This window comes from Delphinapterus leucas, chromosome 14 (genome assembly GCF_059928025.1).
Source record: "Delphinapterus leucas isolate spDelLeu-1000000601 "Yukka" chromosome 14, BTC_Dleu_Yukka2, whole genome shotgun sequence".
Taxonomy (NCBI): Eukaryota; Metazoa; Chordata; class Mammalia; order Artiodactyla; family Monodontidae; genus Delphinapterus; species Delphinapterus leucas.
Genome location: NC_143142.1, coordinates 21824778 through 21839654, shown reverse-complemented (window position 1 = coordinate 21839654; position 14877 = coordinate 21824778). Strand labels below are relative to the sequence as shown.

Genomic DNA, 14877 nt, shown 5'->3' with positions numbered 1-14877 from the left:
ATGCTTAGGTTGTTGCCATTGTTTATTCCTGCAAGCAAGACTGCAATGAATGTCCTTGTCTCCTTGGTCATTTGGACAAATGTCTCTCTAGGGTAGAGCCTGTGTTGAGTTGCTGGATCATAGAATGGGCATGGCTTTACCTTGTAATGTGTACTGCCATGTTGCCTTCCAAAGGGCTGTTCAATCTATCCTTCCTGTTTTGCCTCATGAAGCCTTTTTGATAGTCCCAGGCAGAGTTGCCACAGCCTTGCATCTGTGCTTTCCCTCGAGAGTCTACCTGCTGTATTGTTGTTGCTTCCCCTGTTTGTCTCCCAACCAGACTGCAAACTCTTTAAGCAATTAATTTAACTTTTTGAAGAGGTTATATTTGCATTAGGTGCAAAATTGAAAACAGGTGCAAGGCCTTCATCCAATTTCTGTCTTTCCCCCAGCTACCTCCCAGGATTGCTGATTTCTTATGTAGCCTTCCAGAAATATTTGGTGCACATATAAGCAACTAAGTATCTATGTGTTCTTTTCCCCCCTTTATTATTTATACCAACTGTAATTTACAACACACTGGTTGTAACCTGTTGTTTATATTTAACAATGTATCTTAGACATTCTTCTATCAGAATGTAAAGATCCCCATTTCTTTTGTAGATATATAAATTTATTGAACTAGCCCTTTACTAATGGACATTAAAGTTGTTGCTATAAGAGTAATGCTATAGGTCTCCCCTGGTGGCACAGTGGTTAAGAATCTGCCTGCCAATGCAGGGGACATGGGTTCAATCCCTGGTCCGGGAAGATCCCACATGCTGCGGAGCAACTAAGCCTGTGCTCTAGAGCCCAGGAGCCACAACTACTGAAGCCCGCACGCCTAGAGCCCATACTCCGCAACAAGAGAAGCCAACACAATGGGAAGCCCACACACCGCAACAACGAAGAGTAGCCCCCGCTCGCCGCAACTAGAGAAAGCCCGTTCGCAGCAATGAAGACCCAATGCAGCCAAAAATAAATAAATAGATAAATAAATTTATAAAAAAAAAGGAATAATGCTATAGTGAATAACCTTGTACATATGTCCCTATGTCCTTTCGTAATACGTATGATTCTGTCTGTAGGATAAATTCCTAGAAGTGGGATTTCTGGACCAATGGGTGTGTGCACATATAACTAAGGAACTGAGGTGAAATTCACATAACATAAAATTAACCATTTAAAAAACTTATTTATTTATTTATTTATGGCTGCATTGGGTCTTTGTTGCTGTGTGTGGGCTTTCTCTAGTTGCGACGAGTGGGAGCTACTTTTTGCTGCGGTGTGCGGGCTTCTCATTGCAGTGGCGTCTCTTGTTGCAGAGCACAGGCTCTAGGCGCGCAGGCTTCAGTAGTTGTGACACGCAGGCTCAGTAGTTGTGGCTTGTGGGCTCTAGAGCACAGGCTCAGTAGTTATGGTGCATGGGCTTGGTTGCTCCATGGCATGTGGGATCTTCCCAGACCAGGGATCAAACCCATGTCCCCTGCATTGGCAGGCAGATTCCTAACCATTGCACCACCAGGGAAGTCCCTAAAATTAACGATTTTAATGTGAACAGTTCAGTGACCGTTAGTACATTCACAACATTGTGCAACCACCACTTCTGTCCAGTTCTGAAATATTTCCTTTACTCCAAAATGAAACCCTATATCCATTAAGCAGTTACTACCCATCCCTTCCTCCTCTGCCCCTGGCAACCACCAATCTGCATTTCATATCTATGGATTTAGCTATTCTGGATATTTCATATAAATACAGTCATACAGTCTGTGGCATTTTGTGTCTGGCTTCTTTCACTTAGCATAATGTTTTCAAGGTTCATCCATGTTGTAGATGTATGAGTTTTAGCTTTAGCATTTATTCCTTTTTATGGGTGGAAAATAGTCCATTGTATGTAAATATCACAATTTGTGATATCACAATTTGTTTATCCATTCATCCATTGTAGGACATTTGGTTTGTTTCCATCAACTTTACAGATATTAGGGAAATAGTCCTTTGATTGTGGCATGAGTTGGTAATATTTTCCCTAGTCTGTCTTTCCGTGAACATTTTGCTTGCCTACCATATGCATTGTCCTAGGTGCTGGAGCTGTATTTGTAAACAAGAGACTCAAGGCTGCCCTTCTGGAATTTGTTCTAATAGGGGGATGCCAGGAGACAATATACAAATAATCAAGATAATTTTCAGTTATAGAGGGAAGCAGAACAGGCTCTTGTGATTATGGTGGGTGGGTGGTGAGCTGGGAGTGTGCTTATACAGAAAGCTGAGTGGAAGATGGTAATTTGCAGACACAAAAGGCAAGATGGCCATTCAAATCACTGGGAATGAAGAATTCAAAGGCCCCAAGGGAGGTTGAACCCAGCATATTTGGGGCAGTGGAAGGAGGCCAGTGGAGCTGAGTGTAGTGATCAAGGGGAGAGGTACAAGGTGAAGTTGGGAGGGGGGCAGGGGCCAGATCCTGAGCATCTAGCCTGCCATGCGGAGTGTAGATTTCATACTAAGCATGATGGGAAGCCTCAGGAGAGTAATAAGTAGGAAGTTATTATTATATCATAAGTATTTTTCCAAGTCATTAAAAATTATTTGAGAATTTTAATGACTGCTTACATTTCATGGCTATGTATAAACCATAATTTGTTAAACTCGTTGGAAATATTTGGTTTTTTTCTCCCCACTGATTTTGAATCTTATAAAATCTTGATGGACAAATCTATAATTTTGATTGCCTTCTTAGGCTATTTTCCTACAAGCAGATTTTATGAACAGTTTTTAAAGGTGTTTGATACATGAAATTCAACAGCCCTCTGGGGTGTGCTTTTGTGTTACAGAGTGTGTTAATGACAGCTACTGGTTTGGGAGAGATAGAAACTGTGAATACTGCTTTGATGAACCCCTGCTGAAAAGAACCGATAAATACCGGACTTACAGCAAGAAGCACTTTCGGATCTTCAGAGTAGGTGGCAAATATCCATACATTTGGGAGAACTGGTCATCTAGACATCACTCTTAGTTGTCTCCCCACTGAAACACTCCACCAGTAAAACTTTGAAATAAAATGTTTTCTGTCTTAGGAAATGGGTCCTAAAAACTCTTACATCGCCTACATAGAAGATCACAGTGGGAATGGAACCTTTGTAAATAGAGATCTTGTAGGGAAAGGAAGACGCCTTCCTTTGAATAACAATTCTGAAATTGCACTTTCAGTATGGAGTAATAAAGGTAATATTATTATCTTCTGGTTACTGGAATTTTTTCTTCCTGTATAAAAGGAAAAATGACATTGTGTCCTTTGCAGAGTATGGTTAGGTACATAAAGTAAGTAGGTTAGTATTCAAGATTCACCTCAATCCTAGTTGCATTTTTTTTTTTTTTTTTCCAGTACGTGGGCTTCTCACTGCTGTGGCCTCTCCCGTTGCGCAGCACAGTCTCCAGATGTGCAGGCTCTGGACGCGCAGGTTCAGCAGCCATGGCTCACGGGCCCAGTCACTCCACGGCATGTGGGATCTTCCCGGACTGGGGCATGAACCCGTGTCCCCTGCATCGGCAGGCGGACTCTCAACCACTGCGCCACCAGGGAAGCCCCCTAGTTGCATTTTTTTAACAATCAAAAGTTCTATCAAGACAGATTTTCTAAGGTTTAATTGGTTTGATTAGTTTTATTTAAAGCCATATGCTTTAAATTATCATTTTGCTTAGTTATCATTCATTAATTGATTCACTTTTATCACATCTGTCTTAGCTATCTATGAGTTGTTATTTTAGGCCATTAGTTCATCCCTTCCCCCTCTTTTTCTCTTCCTTCCTTACTCTTCCCTTTCTTTATTCCTTTCGGTCATTAATTTCTGCATATATTTATTGAACTATTATATATAAGCCGGCATTAGGCTATGGGTTTTTCTGTAACAATCTCAATTTAGACCTTCCACCTTCTTAAATATGACGTGGTTATCCTTTGAAAGTGGAGATGTTTATCATCATTATCGGGTAGTATTTTATAAGCATTTATTCTAAAACTTCATGAATATCACATCTAAAATGAATAGTTGTCATTCGGTGTGAATAAAAACAACCTACAGAATTAAATATAGCTCTCAGTGATTTTGAAATCTTGGACACGAGGAATACTCTCGTTTCTTTAATTTGAAAAAAAACTCACAGAACTTCCCAAAACTATCTGAGAGTTGAGCGGCTTGGAATGGTATGTGTTTGTGTGGATAACACCTTAAAAATATAGATTCCCAGAGGCACTGTCCCATAAATCCTGATCCACTAGTTCCAGGGATTTAAAAAATCCTGCCCAGGTGATTCTCATGCAGCCAGTCTTCAGACTGGCATCTCAGAATTATGGCTATTCTGGACATCCTGTAGTACATTTTATGATTGCCTTAGTTTCTCCTGTTTTCTAACTTTTATTTCCTCTCTGATAATTATAGTCAGGACAGCGGCACAGGCTTTTGTTGTTTGTGAGCACCTGGTTGAGGTGGGCAACTGGTTGCTGAAATGTGGCCTGTCCTCTACTTGACAAGTGGTGTGCCATCTTTTTCTAATTGTTCTATCTGAAGGGCACCTTTTCTTATTTGAACAAAAGTGTTATGTGACCTGAAGCTGGCCGTGATGGAAATCGATCAAACTGGTACTCTGGGGCTTCCCTGGTGGCGCAGTGGTTGAGAGTCTGCCTGCCGATGCAGGGGACATGGGTTCGTGCCCCGGTCCGGGAAGATCCCACATGCCGTGGAGCAGCTGGGCCCGTGAGCCATGGCCGCTGAGCCTGCGTGTCCGGAGCCTGTGCTCCACAACGAGAGAGGCCACAACAGTGAGAGGCCTGTGTACCACAAAAACAAAACAAAACAAAACAAAACTGGTACTCTGCAGACTGATTCAGCCTATTGACATTCTTTTAGGCCTTTGCTGATGTTTGTGCTTTGATATGAAAATCCAGTTTTCTTTGAAAAGATGGAATATCTGGCCATACTTGAGCATATTATCCCTAATTTGAGGATTTGCAGGTGCTAAGTAGAGGCTTCCTCCTTTAGATGGATGATGTTTTCCTGTTCAAGTCTCCACTGCTCCATATCTTACACTCACTCCAGCCTTACCTGTGTGTATGACCTTCCTGGCTTGTGTAGGCAACTGAGTTTACAGCCCCTGAAGTAGACCTCGACACTTGGGAAAATACATCTCCAGAGCCCCTCAAATTCCCTGATTCTCAGGTGTCACTGTAACATCTAGGTTCATCAGTATCAATAAGCAGGGAGGAGCGGTTGTATCCTAGGTAGCCAGCAGGTCTCATTCATTAGGCAGCTGTCTGCCTTCTGGGGACCAGCCTGGATTGAAGCATGTTGAGCTGGTTCAGATTTATGCCAGAGACTGGATCTCTAGGTTACTCCAGGGAGGTCAAGACCCATCACCTGAAATCTGAGAAACTCAAGGGTCTTAACAAATTTCACTCTTTCCAGATATTATAGGCAGTTGAAAATTTACCACTTTGTAGAGCTGGAATGTTTGATAACTGATTGCAGGTTTGGCCCAATGGATGGTTAAATTATGAAATGAGCAGTTTTTTGGTTTTCTTTTTCTGAGTTACAGGCCGAATAAAGAAGAAATAAAGGGGATTTTTTTGGAAAGTGTTATTTAGTTAATTTTACAAGTAAGTTCAAGGTGGCTTGCACTATAAAATACCAGCTAGGTAAAGGTAGAAATGGTTGAGAGAAGATAATACTAGTATGTGACCTCTGGCCTGATTCTTTTGGGATATTTACTTGCCTAGAACATATTTTCTAGATTCAAACTAATTGCCTTTTGCTTCTGGGCCTGTGCAGTTGATAACTGTTCTGAGGTCAAAGAATAAGAATAGCATTTATGTATGAGTTTCCTGCATTATAGTGAGAATGATGCTGTGTGTTTCCATTGTGGAATGAAGCTTGTCTGTCATCATTTTTCAAGGGTTTCACGACATGCATTAGCCTAGCTAAATGATTTCTTTGGGGTTAGATATTAAATGGAATTAAGAACGATTGTCTTATATTCCATATGTTTACTAAGTTATAGGACCATTTATCTTTTCTTTATCAAATGGATTAATGAGACCTATTTCTGCCATTTTTTCCTTAGTTTTTGTATTTTTTGATCTGACTGTAGATGATCAGTCAGTTTATCCCAAGGAATTAAGAGACGAATACATCATGTCCAAAACTCTTGGAAGGTAATTTTTTTTTCTTATGGAACTTGCACTTAATTTCTTTCTAAACTTTTGTCATTGGTTAGTTTTTTGTTCCTGGTTTTATGGCATTCATTATGTATTCATAACATTTGTAGGGTACTTATTTGTGATAGATACGTTATTGACTTATAATGATCAGTTGAGTAGTTTTTCTTTATAAATTTTATTGGTGATAACTTTTTAAAAGCAGTTTTATTGAGATATAACTTGCATACCATACAATTCACCCATTAAAAAATATACAGTTCAGTGGTTTTTAGTATATTCACAGAGCTGTGAAGCCTTTACCACAATCAGTTTTAGAACATTTTCATTACCTTCCATAAAGAGACATTTACTGCATTTCTTTTTTTTTTTTTTTTTTCTTTAATTTTATCTTATCTTTGTCTGCGTTGGGTCTTTGTTGCTGCACGCGGGCTTTCTCTAGTTGCGGCAAGGGGGTGCTGCTCTTCATTGCGGTGTGTGGGCTTATCATTGAGGTGGCTTCTCTTATTGAGGAGCACGGGCTCTAGGTGTGAGGGCTTCAGTAGTTGTGGCTCACGGGCTCTAGAACGCAGGCTCAGTAGTTGTGGCTCATGGGCTTAGTTGCTTTGCAGCATGTGGGATCTTCCCAGACCAGGGCTGCAATCCATGTCCCCTGCATTGGCAGGCGGATTCTTAACCACTGCACCACCAGGGACGTCCCAGCAGTGGTTTCTTAAACGGCACCAAAAGCGCAAGCAACGAAAGAAAAAAATAGAAAAATTAGACTTCGTCAAATTTTAAAACTTTTGCCTCAAAAGACACTATCAAGAGAGTGAAACACAAGCCATAAAATGAGAGAAAATACTGCAAATGATATATCTGATAAGAATCTAGTATTTAGAATAAAGAACTTTTACAACTCAACAACAAAAAGATAACCCAATTTAAAAATGGGCAAAGGACATTTCTCCAAAGAAGATACAGAAATGGCCAAAAACCACTTGAGAAGATACTCAGCATCATTAGTCATTAGGGAAGTGCAAATCAAAACCACAATGAGATGCTGCTTCACACCCATTAGGATGGCCATAATAAAGAGATGGAAAGTGACATGTGTTTGTGAGGATGCGGAGAAATTGGCACCCTTATGCACTGCTGTTGGGAATGTAAAATGGTGCAGCCACTGTGGGAAATAGTTTGATGTTTTCTCAAAAAGTTAAACAGAATTACCATATGACGCAGTAATTCCCCTTGTTAGGTATATACCCCCAGATAGAAAACAGATGTTCAACAAAAACTTGTGCACGAACAGTTCACTGCAGCTCTATTCACAGTAGTGAAAAGGTGGGAACAACCTAAGTGTCCATCAACAAAAGAATGGATACACAAAATGTGATATATCCATAAAATGGGCTATTATTTAGCTATAAAAAGGAATGGAATACTGATACATGCTACAGCATGGGTGAACCTTCAAAACATTCCAAGTGAAAGAAGTCAGACACAAAAGACCACATAGTTTATGATTCCACTGATGTGAGATATTCTGAGCAGGCAAATCCATAGAGAGAGAAAGCAGATTAGAGGTTGCCAGGGGCTGGGGGCAGGGAAAAAGGAGAGTGAACACTTAATGGGTTTGGGGTTTCCATTTGTGCTGATGAAAAATTTCCGGAACTAGATAGAGGTGATGGCTGCACAGCATTGTGGATGTACTTAATGCCACTGAATTGTACACTTTAAAATGATTATAATGGCATGTAAAGCAACTATACACCAATAAAAAAAAAAGAATCTTTAAGATAAAGCAAAAAAAAAAACCCCACAAAACAAAAAAAATAAAACGCGATTTTTGTTCATGTTAATAGGATTGACAAAAAAGAATGATTACAATGGCAAATTTTGTTATGTATATACACAATACATAGTAAAAAAGATGTCTTGGCCACCCCCTCACCCCATCCCCCAACCCACAGTGGTTAGAAAAGTCTACTTGCGGCAGGTAATGGGTGACTGATGCTTGATTAACTGTACTGGGTGTCACCCTGGGTAGCAGTCCTCCATTTTAGCATCCCAATTAACTGCAAATCTTCAGGAGCTTGCTGCAAGCAGATTCATGGTGCACTTTTGGTTTCTTATGTATTGTGATTTTATTTTCGGTGCAATTCATGGCATCAACTGCTTACGCACTTCCTTTGAAGACAGAGGATAAGAAAGAAGAGAAATGGATCAGTGAAAGTAATTAATTTGCAGTTGCTGTTTACTATTACTTGTTTCAGGCACTCATTTTTAACTTGGACTTGGTTGTATTTGGTCTTTCTCTGGCCCCTGGGATAAATCATTTCTCTCTGATTTGTTCTTAGTGTCTTTCTGAGAGTTTCACAGTCTGGGGTGACAGCAAGACCTAAGTCTATATGACTCAGCTCAAAAAGTGGCATTTGGAGCTGACTCATTGTTGCTGGATGGTCCCTATTCACTTATGCCTTTGACATTTTACACTGGTGAGGTTTCTGAAAACAGAGACAATGGGCTGTCTTTAACTTGAAATGGTTGAGGCCAGTTCAGGAGTGGTGGGTCTCAGGATTAAAAACATTTTGACAGTCACGTCACTTGCTGTGTTTTTCCCTGTAGTGGCGCCTGTGGTGAGGTGAAGCTAGCTTTCGAGAGGAAGACGTGTAAGAAAGTAGCCATAAAGATCATCAGCAAAAGGAAGTTTGCTATTGGCTCCGAGAGAGAGGCAGTAAGTACCCTTGTTTGTGGCTGTTTGGTCGTTCTTAACACTTCTTACCTTCCCCAAATAATTTTAGAGTGGTGATTTTCAATGTCAGGAAGGATTTATTGCTCAGAATTTTTATCAAAGAACATTGAAAATTTTTGAGTATATTCAACTAATCTAAACACTTACTTATAGATAATTTGGTTCCAAAAATATTTGGTTATACATTATAATACACATAGCAGGAACTTGTTTTTGCTTTTTTTTCCCCTTCCAAGTTGTTACAAGACTGTTTTTACAATAAATGAAAGGAAATTAGGAAAAAAAAAAAATCCAGCCATATCCCCACCACTGTAACCCCACAGCTGTTTTCAGTTTTCTCCTTCCTTCTAGTCTTTGTTCCTATGAATTTCTATTTCTAGATGGTTGAGATCATATTGTGTATACAATTTTGCTTTTTCACATAAACATTAATATATATACTTTTCCCTAATATATCCTTTTTGATGATCGAGTCTCTGTTTCACCACTTTTATCATAATTTATTCAACCATTTCTCTGGTTGATCATTTAGATAAGTTAGGTCATTTAGGTAATTTCTAATTCTTTGCTCTTCCTGATAACGTGGCAATGAATACCTTCATGTTTATAGATTTTTTAAAATCTTAATTAAATTATTTTAATAGTCTCTTTATATGGTAACCATTCATTTTATTACATTTTCTGTAATAACACGCTTATGCGTCGCTGAAGTGGCCAAGTGTATTTGTCTTTCAACACATGACCCAACAAAGTAATGTAAAACATAGCCTCTAATCACGTTTTCCTTTGTGGCCAGCTGTTTCTGGCTATTATACTCTAACATTCTTTGAAGATCAATTTCTTTTTTTTTTCTCCCTAGACAATGCCATTCTCACACAGCAAGAGGAATTTCCTTTCAGTGTTCACATTGTTATAGATCTTTCCCCTGTGATTCTGGATTTGTTTCCCATTTTGGGGGGAAGAAAATAACCTACCAGATTCTTAATGACTTGGAGCGCAATTTTACTTCTTAATTTCATCTTTCAAATCCTGTCGGACTCTTTAGACCTCTCCATCATCAGAGTACACCCGGATTTGGTAATAAGTTTACTGGCTTACAGGAAGAGGCACGTTTTTAAAATTAAACATCTGGGTTTCTTCGCTGAAGTCCATTTTACATAAATATGTAATTCTATATCCTCTTTGCTTGTGGAGGGTGTAGCCCGTGAGGTTGAGTAACTCGAGTCATCCTTTTGGAATTGTAACGGAGAGCAACTTCGCTACCCTGAAGCCTCCTCTCCTTAGAGTCTCAGTAAATATCTCAGCTTGCACTTGAAATTGGAACCTGGGTCTGCTCTATTATTAGAAATGTGACTTGACGTTTTCTTTACACATTTTAATTGAATACCTTCTTGTCTGTGGTTTTTGTTTGTTGTATCATTTTTATGAATGTAAGCAATTCTTCAGTTGATGAGACAAGCAGAGCTTACCAGGTCAGTGTGAGAACAGTGGAAACACACTTTGTTTCTGGCTGTGGGAACTGCAGCAAGTGGCTTCCTTTCTCTGAGCCTCAGTTGTTCCATCTGTGAAACGGGGATACTTTTAGAACCCAGTTCACTTGGATCATGAGGCTTACGTGAGATGACCCTTTTAAATAAAGAGCTTGGCATAGAGCCTGGTCATTATTGAATGCTTACTATTTGCCAAGCATTTTGTAGGGTGATTTTAGGTGAGTTCTGTAATTCATCCACCTCTGCGCCTTGATTTCTCTGTATGAATAGTGCTGACTTTGGAACTCAGGCAGCCTTTTTTTTTTTTTTTTTTTTTAAATCAATTAATTAATTAATTTAGTTTTGGCTACGTTGGGTCTTCGTTGCTGCGCGAGGGCTTTTTCTAGTTGTGGCGAGCAGGGGTTACTCTTCGTTGTGGTGCGTGGGCTTCTCATTGCGGTGGCTTCTCCTGTTGAGGAGCATGGGCTCTAGGCAGGCGGGCTTCAGTAGTTGTGGCGTGCAGGCTCAGTAGTTGTGGCTCGCGGGCTCTAGAACACAGGCTCAGTAGTTGTGGTGCACGGGCTTAGTTGCTCCGTGGCATGTGGGATCTTCCTGGACCAGGGCTCGAAGCCGTGTCCCCTGCATTGGCAGGTGGACTCTTAACCACTGCGCCACCAGGGAAGCCCCGGCAAGCAGATTCTTAACCACTGCGCCACCAGGGAAGTCCAGGCAGCCTTTACTCAGCTAAATTGAACTGTAAATATTTTCTGAATATTGGTTATCATTGTTACTAATAAACTCTAATGTTATTTTTTTTTCCAAAGGATCCAGCACTCAATGTTGAAACAGAAATAGAAATTTTGAAAAAACTAAATCATGTAAGTACTGCCATAAAAAATGACCCATACTTAAATTCATTTATGTCAAAATATGGGGAGAGTGCAAAGCACTTCAGTGTAATAAAGCTAGTATTAACCTGGGTTCCTTAATTGTGTGTGTGTACGTGTGCGTTTGTGTGTGTATGCATGCATGCATGTGTTTAGCTATCATTTAGCTGGGAAGAGCTTTACCCTGAAATTTTGAGAGGACAATACTTTTTTTTTTTTTTAACATCTTTATTGGAGTATAATTGTTTTCCAGTGTTCTGTTAGTTTCTGCTGTATAACAAAGTGAATCAGCTATACATATACATATATCCCCATATCCCCTCCCTGTTGCGTCTCCCTCCCACCCTCCCTATCCCAGCCCTCTAGGTGGTCACAAAGCACCGAGCTGATCTCCCTGTGCTATGCGGCTGCTTCCCACTAGCTATCTGTTTTACATTTGGTAGTGTATATTAAGTCCATGCCACTCTCTTACTTTGTCCCAGCTTACCCTTCCCCCTCCCCGTGAAAGGACAATACTTTATAAAGATTTTTATGATTAAACAATTATGTGATATTTCCACTGAGTTAGTTCTGGACCAAAAGACACAGTAAGTCTCCTAAATATAATGTCTTATGGGTGCTTGATCAACTGATTATGTTTGTGGAGACAATGCTCATTTGATACATTTCGTTTAATTATACCTGAAATTTTCACAACTCTAAATACCTCTTGATGGTGCCGATTTCCATTCACCTCAGTTGGAATAAATCAAATGAATCCAAGGGTATCCAATAAGTACGACAACATCCTGGATGATTAAACGGTGCCTGTGGCCTCATTGAGTATAAATAGTTCTTGTCTTTTTTGTGCAGTGATGACCTTGTCTCAATGGAAAGAACCTAAAGATGTGAGAAGAGAAAGTTGTACTAGTGGGACTGATCCCATCTTCCTTTTTATTCTTTCTGTTTTGTCATTAATTCATGGGCCCCCATGCAGTCCTGAGCTAGGTAGGCACTGGAGTTAAACTTGAAATGAAACCTTCAGTCTGTCCAGCTAAGGATTGTCTGATTCTGGTTCTTAACCTCCAAACAACAAAAGGTTTCTTCTCCCTTCTCTGACCTGCTCAGACTGTCCTAACAGCAAATAGAAACTAAGAACAACATCACACGGACACGGTAATTCAATAGCTTCCTTTAGAACTCGTGATGGATCCGAAAACCCATAAGAATGTGAGTGGCTGACCTTCCTGCTTGACTTTCTTCTAATGCCCTTGCAACTTCTTCCTCTTCCCTGCATTCACCTCCTTTTTCCATGGGATCTGGAATCTCTTTAAAGAGAGGAGCCCTCTAATTTTCTGGGGTGGTGTTGCTTCAAACATCCCCTAAAGATAAACACTTAGAATCCTCAGAGAATTTTCTCTGATGTCAGAAGATCCCCAAACATAACATTTATACAAATCCAATGTCCGCTTCAGAGGAGAGGAATTTAAAACCCTAAAAGAGATCTTTGGAGGTATTTGTTGGCAATTTACAGGGGCACTTGGAAGCCCTTGGGAATTAAAGATGGGCTCATGAGTGCATTTTGATGTTTGGGGACATCTTTGGGGACAAAGATGGGCTCATGAGTGTGTTTTGATGTTTGGGGACAATGAGTAGAGCCTAGCAGAGTCCAATAGACCCTGGCCTTTGGAGTCCGCTGTTGATTTATCAATTGTCAAATGTTTGTTGTGCCAGCCTGTTTTCTAGGCTCCGGGCAGTGAGCACAGATGGACTTGGTCATCCCTCCTCTTATGTGGCTTCAGTGTAGTGGGAAGACAGACCTGGGTTCCCATCCTTGCTCTGAGCATGTCATTTCACTTTGCAGAGCCTCTATTCCCTCATCTGTACAGTGGAGACAGTAGGATACTTACCTCAAAGGTCAGTGTGAGACTTGAATGAGATGTGCTCATAAAGGTTCAGCACAGGGAACACACTAGGGGAATGACATGATCAGTAATTCCCTACCCTTTGCCCTGTAGGACCTAAGTGGAGGGTCTGGGTTGGTGGCTTCTGGTTTCTGAGAGACACTTTCAGCTATGACAGCTGCAGCCCATGGCCCTGGAGATAGTGGGGACTGGAGACAGCCCATGGTGGCTCCATCTAGTGGGGGCCTGTTCTTGCTCTGTCAGCTCCCAGCCCCACCCATTCCCAGAAGGGCACTGCCAGTGATGAAACCAAGCAGACCAAGCAGTTTCCATTCCTTCCTCTCATCTCCTATTCCTTTTCCATGTGTGTGTCTTTTCTTCTGCTTTTCATTTTATCAAAATATCACATGCATCTCCCTCCCTGCATTTTAAAACTCTTGCAGCATTTTTTTTTTTTAGCGGTACGCGGGCCTCTCACTGTTATGGCCTCTCTCGTTGCGGAGCACAGGCCCCAGACGCGCAGGCTCAGCGGCCATGGGTCACGGACCCAGCCGCTCCGTGGCATGTGGGATCCTCCCAGACCGGGCCACGAACCTGTGTCCCCCGCATCGGCAGGCAGACTCTGAACCACTGAGCCACCAGGGAAACCCTCAGCTTTTTTTTTTTAAGAATTTTTTAAAAATTAAAATTTTTTGGAGTATAGTTGCTTTACAATGTTATGTTAGTTTCTGCTGTGCAGCAAAGTGAATCAGTTATACGTATATATATATCCACTCTTTTTTAGATTTCCTTTCCGTTTAGGTCACCACAGAGCATTAAGTAGAGTTCCCTGTGCTCTACAGTAGGTTCTCATTAGTTATGTCATACATAATAGTGTATGTATGTCAGTCCCAATTCATCCCATCCTCCCCGTCCCGCCTTGCTAACCATAGGTTTGTTCTCTACATCTGTGAGTCTATTTCTGCTTTGCAAATAAGTTCACCTGTACCATTTCTCTAGATTTCACATATAAGCAATATTATATGATATTTGTTTTTCTCTTTCTGACTTACTTCACTCTGTATGACAGTCTCTAGGTCCATCCACATCTCTGCAAATGGCACTATTTCATTCCTTTTTATGGCTGGGTAATATTCCATTGTATATATATGTACCACATCTTCTTTATCCATTCCTCTGTTGGTGGACATTTAGGTTGCTTTCATGTCCTGGGTATTGTAAATAGTGCTGCAGTGAACATCGGGGTGATTTTTAAAGAATTTACCTCTGTATTTCTACATAATACACATAAACTGCTCTCTCTTGCTTTATTAATGATAATAGCTCATTGCCTTCCTGTTATATGAGAATTTCAGCTCTCCTTTCCTTTCTGTTCCTCTTAATGTAATACTACAGTGCATATTCAGTGTTTCCATTATTGTGACAATAATAAATGGTCATGCAGAGCCAAGTATACTATGATATGATCATAGGTAAGGAGAGGTGGAAATGGTTTGCTCTCAGCCTGACCCCATGGCTGTTTAGTCCATGACCAAAATGTGGCTGGCAGGGCTCACCCTCAGTGGGTGGTGTGTCTGTTATTGATGTTGATGGTATTAATCTGGGCAGCATATGGGTGTCTCCTGTGTGCCAGCTGCTCTGCTGAGTGTTGGTCTCAGAAAGATAAATAAGACTT

General features: G+C 40.6%; 2 protein-coding genes across 3 annotated transcripts in view; both read left to right on the top strand.

The window, feature by feature from the left end:
• TTC28 (tetratricopeptide repeat domain 28) overlaps positions 1-14877 on the top strand; it is a 655470-nt gene that overhangs the window by 33702 nt on the left and 606891 nt on the right. The gene's annotated exons all lie outside the window — the stretch shown is intronic.
• Positions 1-14877, top strand: part of CHEK2 (checkpoint kinase 2) — a 40826-nt gene that overhangs the window by 7791 nt on the left and 18158 nt on the right. For both annotated transcript variants that reach the window (XR_016387531.1, XM_022550847.2), the window contains exons 3-7: positions 2853-2977; positions 3096-3243; positions 6136-6226; positions 8837-8945; positions 11257-11310. Coding sequence is in view for 1 of the 2 variants with exons in the window: in XM_022550847.2 (XP_022406555.1) it covers positions 2853-2977; positions 3096-3243; positions 6136-6226; positions 8837-8945; positions 11257-11310 (527 nt within the window). In the remaining variant the exon portion in view is untranslated. The remainder of the gene's footprint in view (positions 1-2852; positions 2978-3095; positions 3244-6135; positions 6227-8836; positions 8946-11256; positions 11311-14877) is intronic.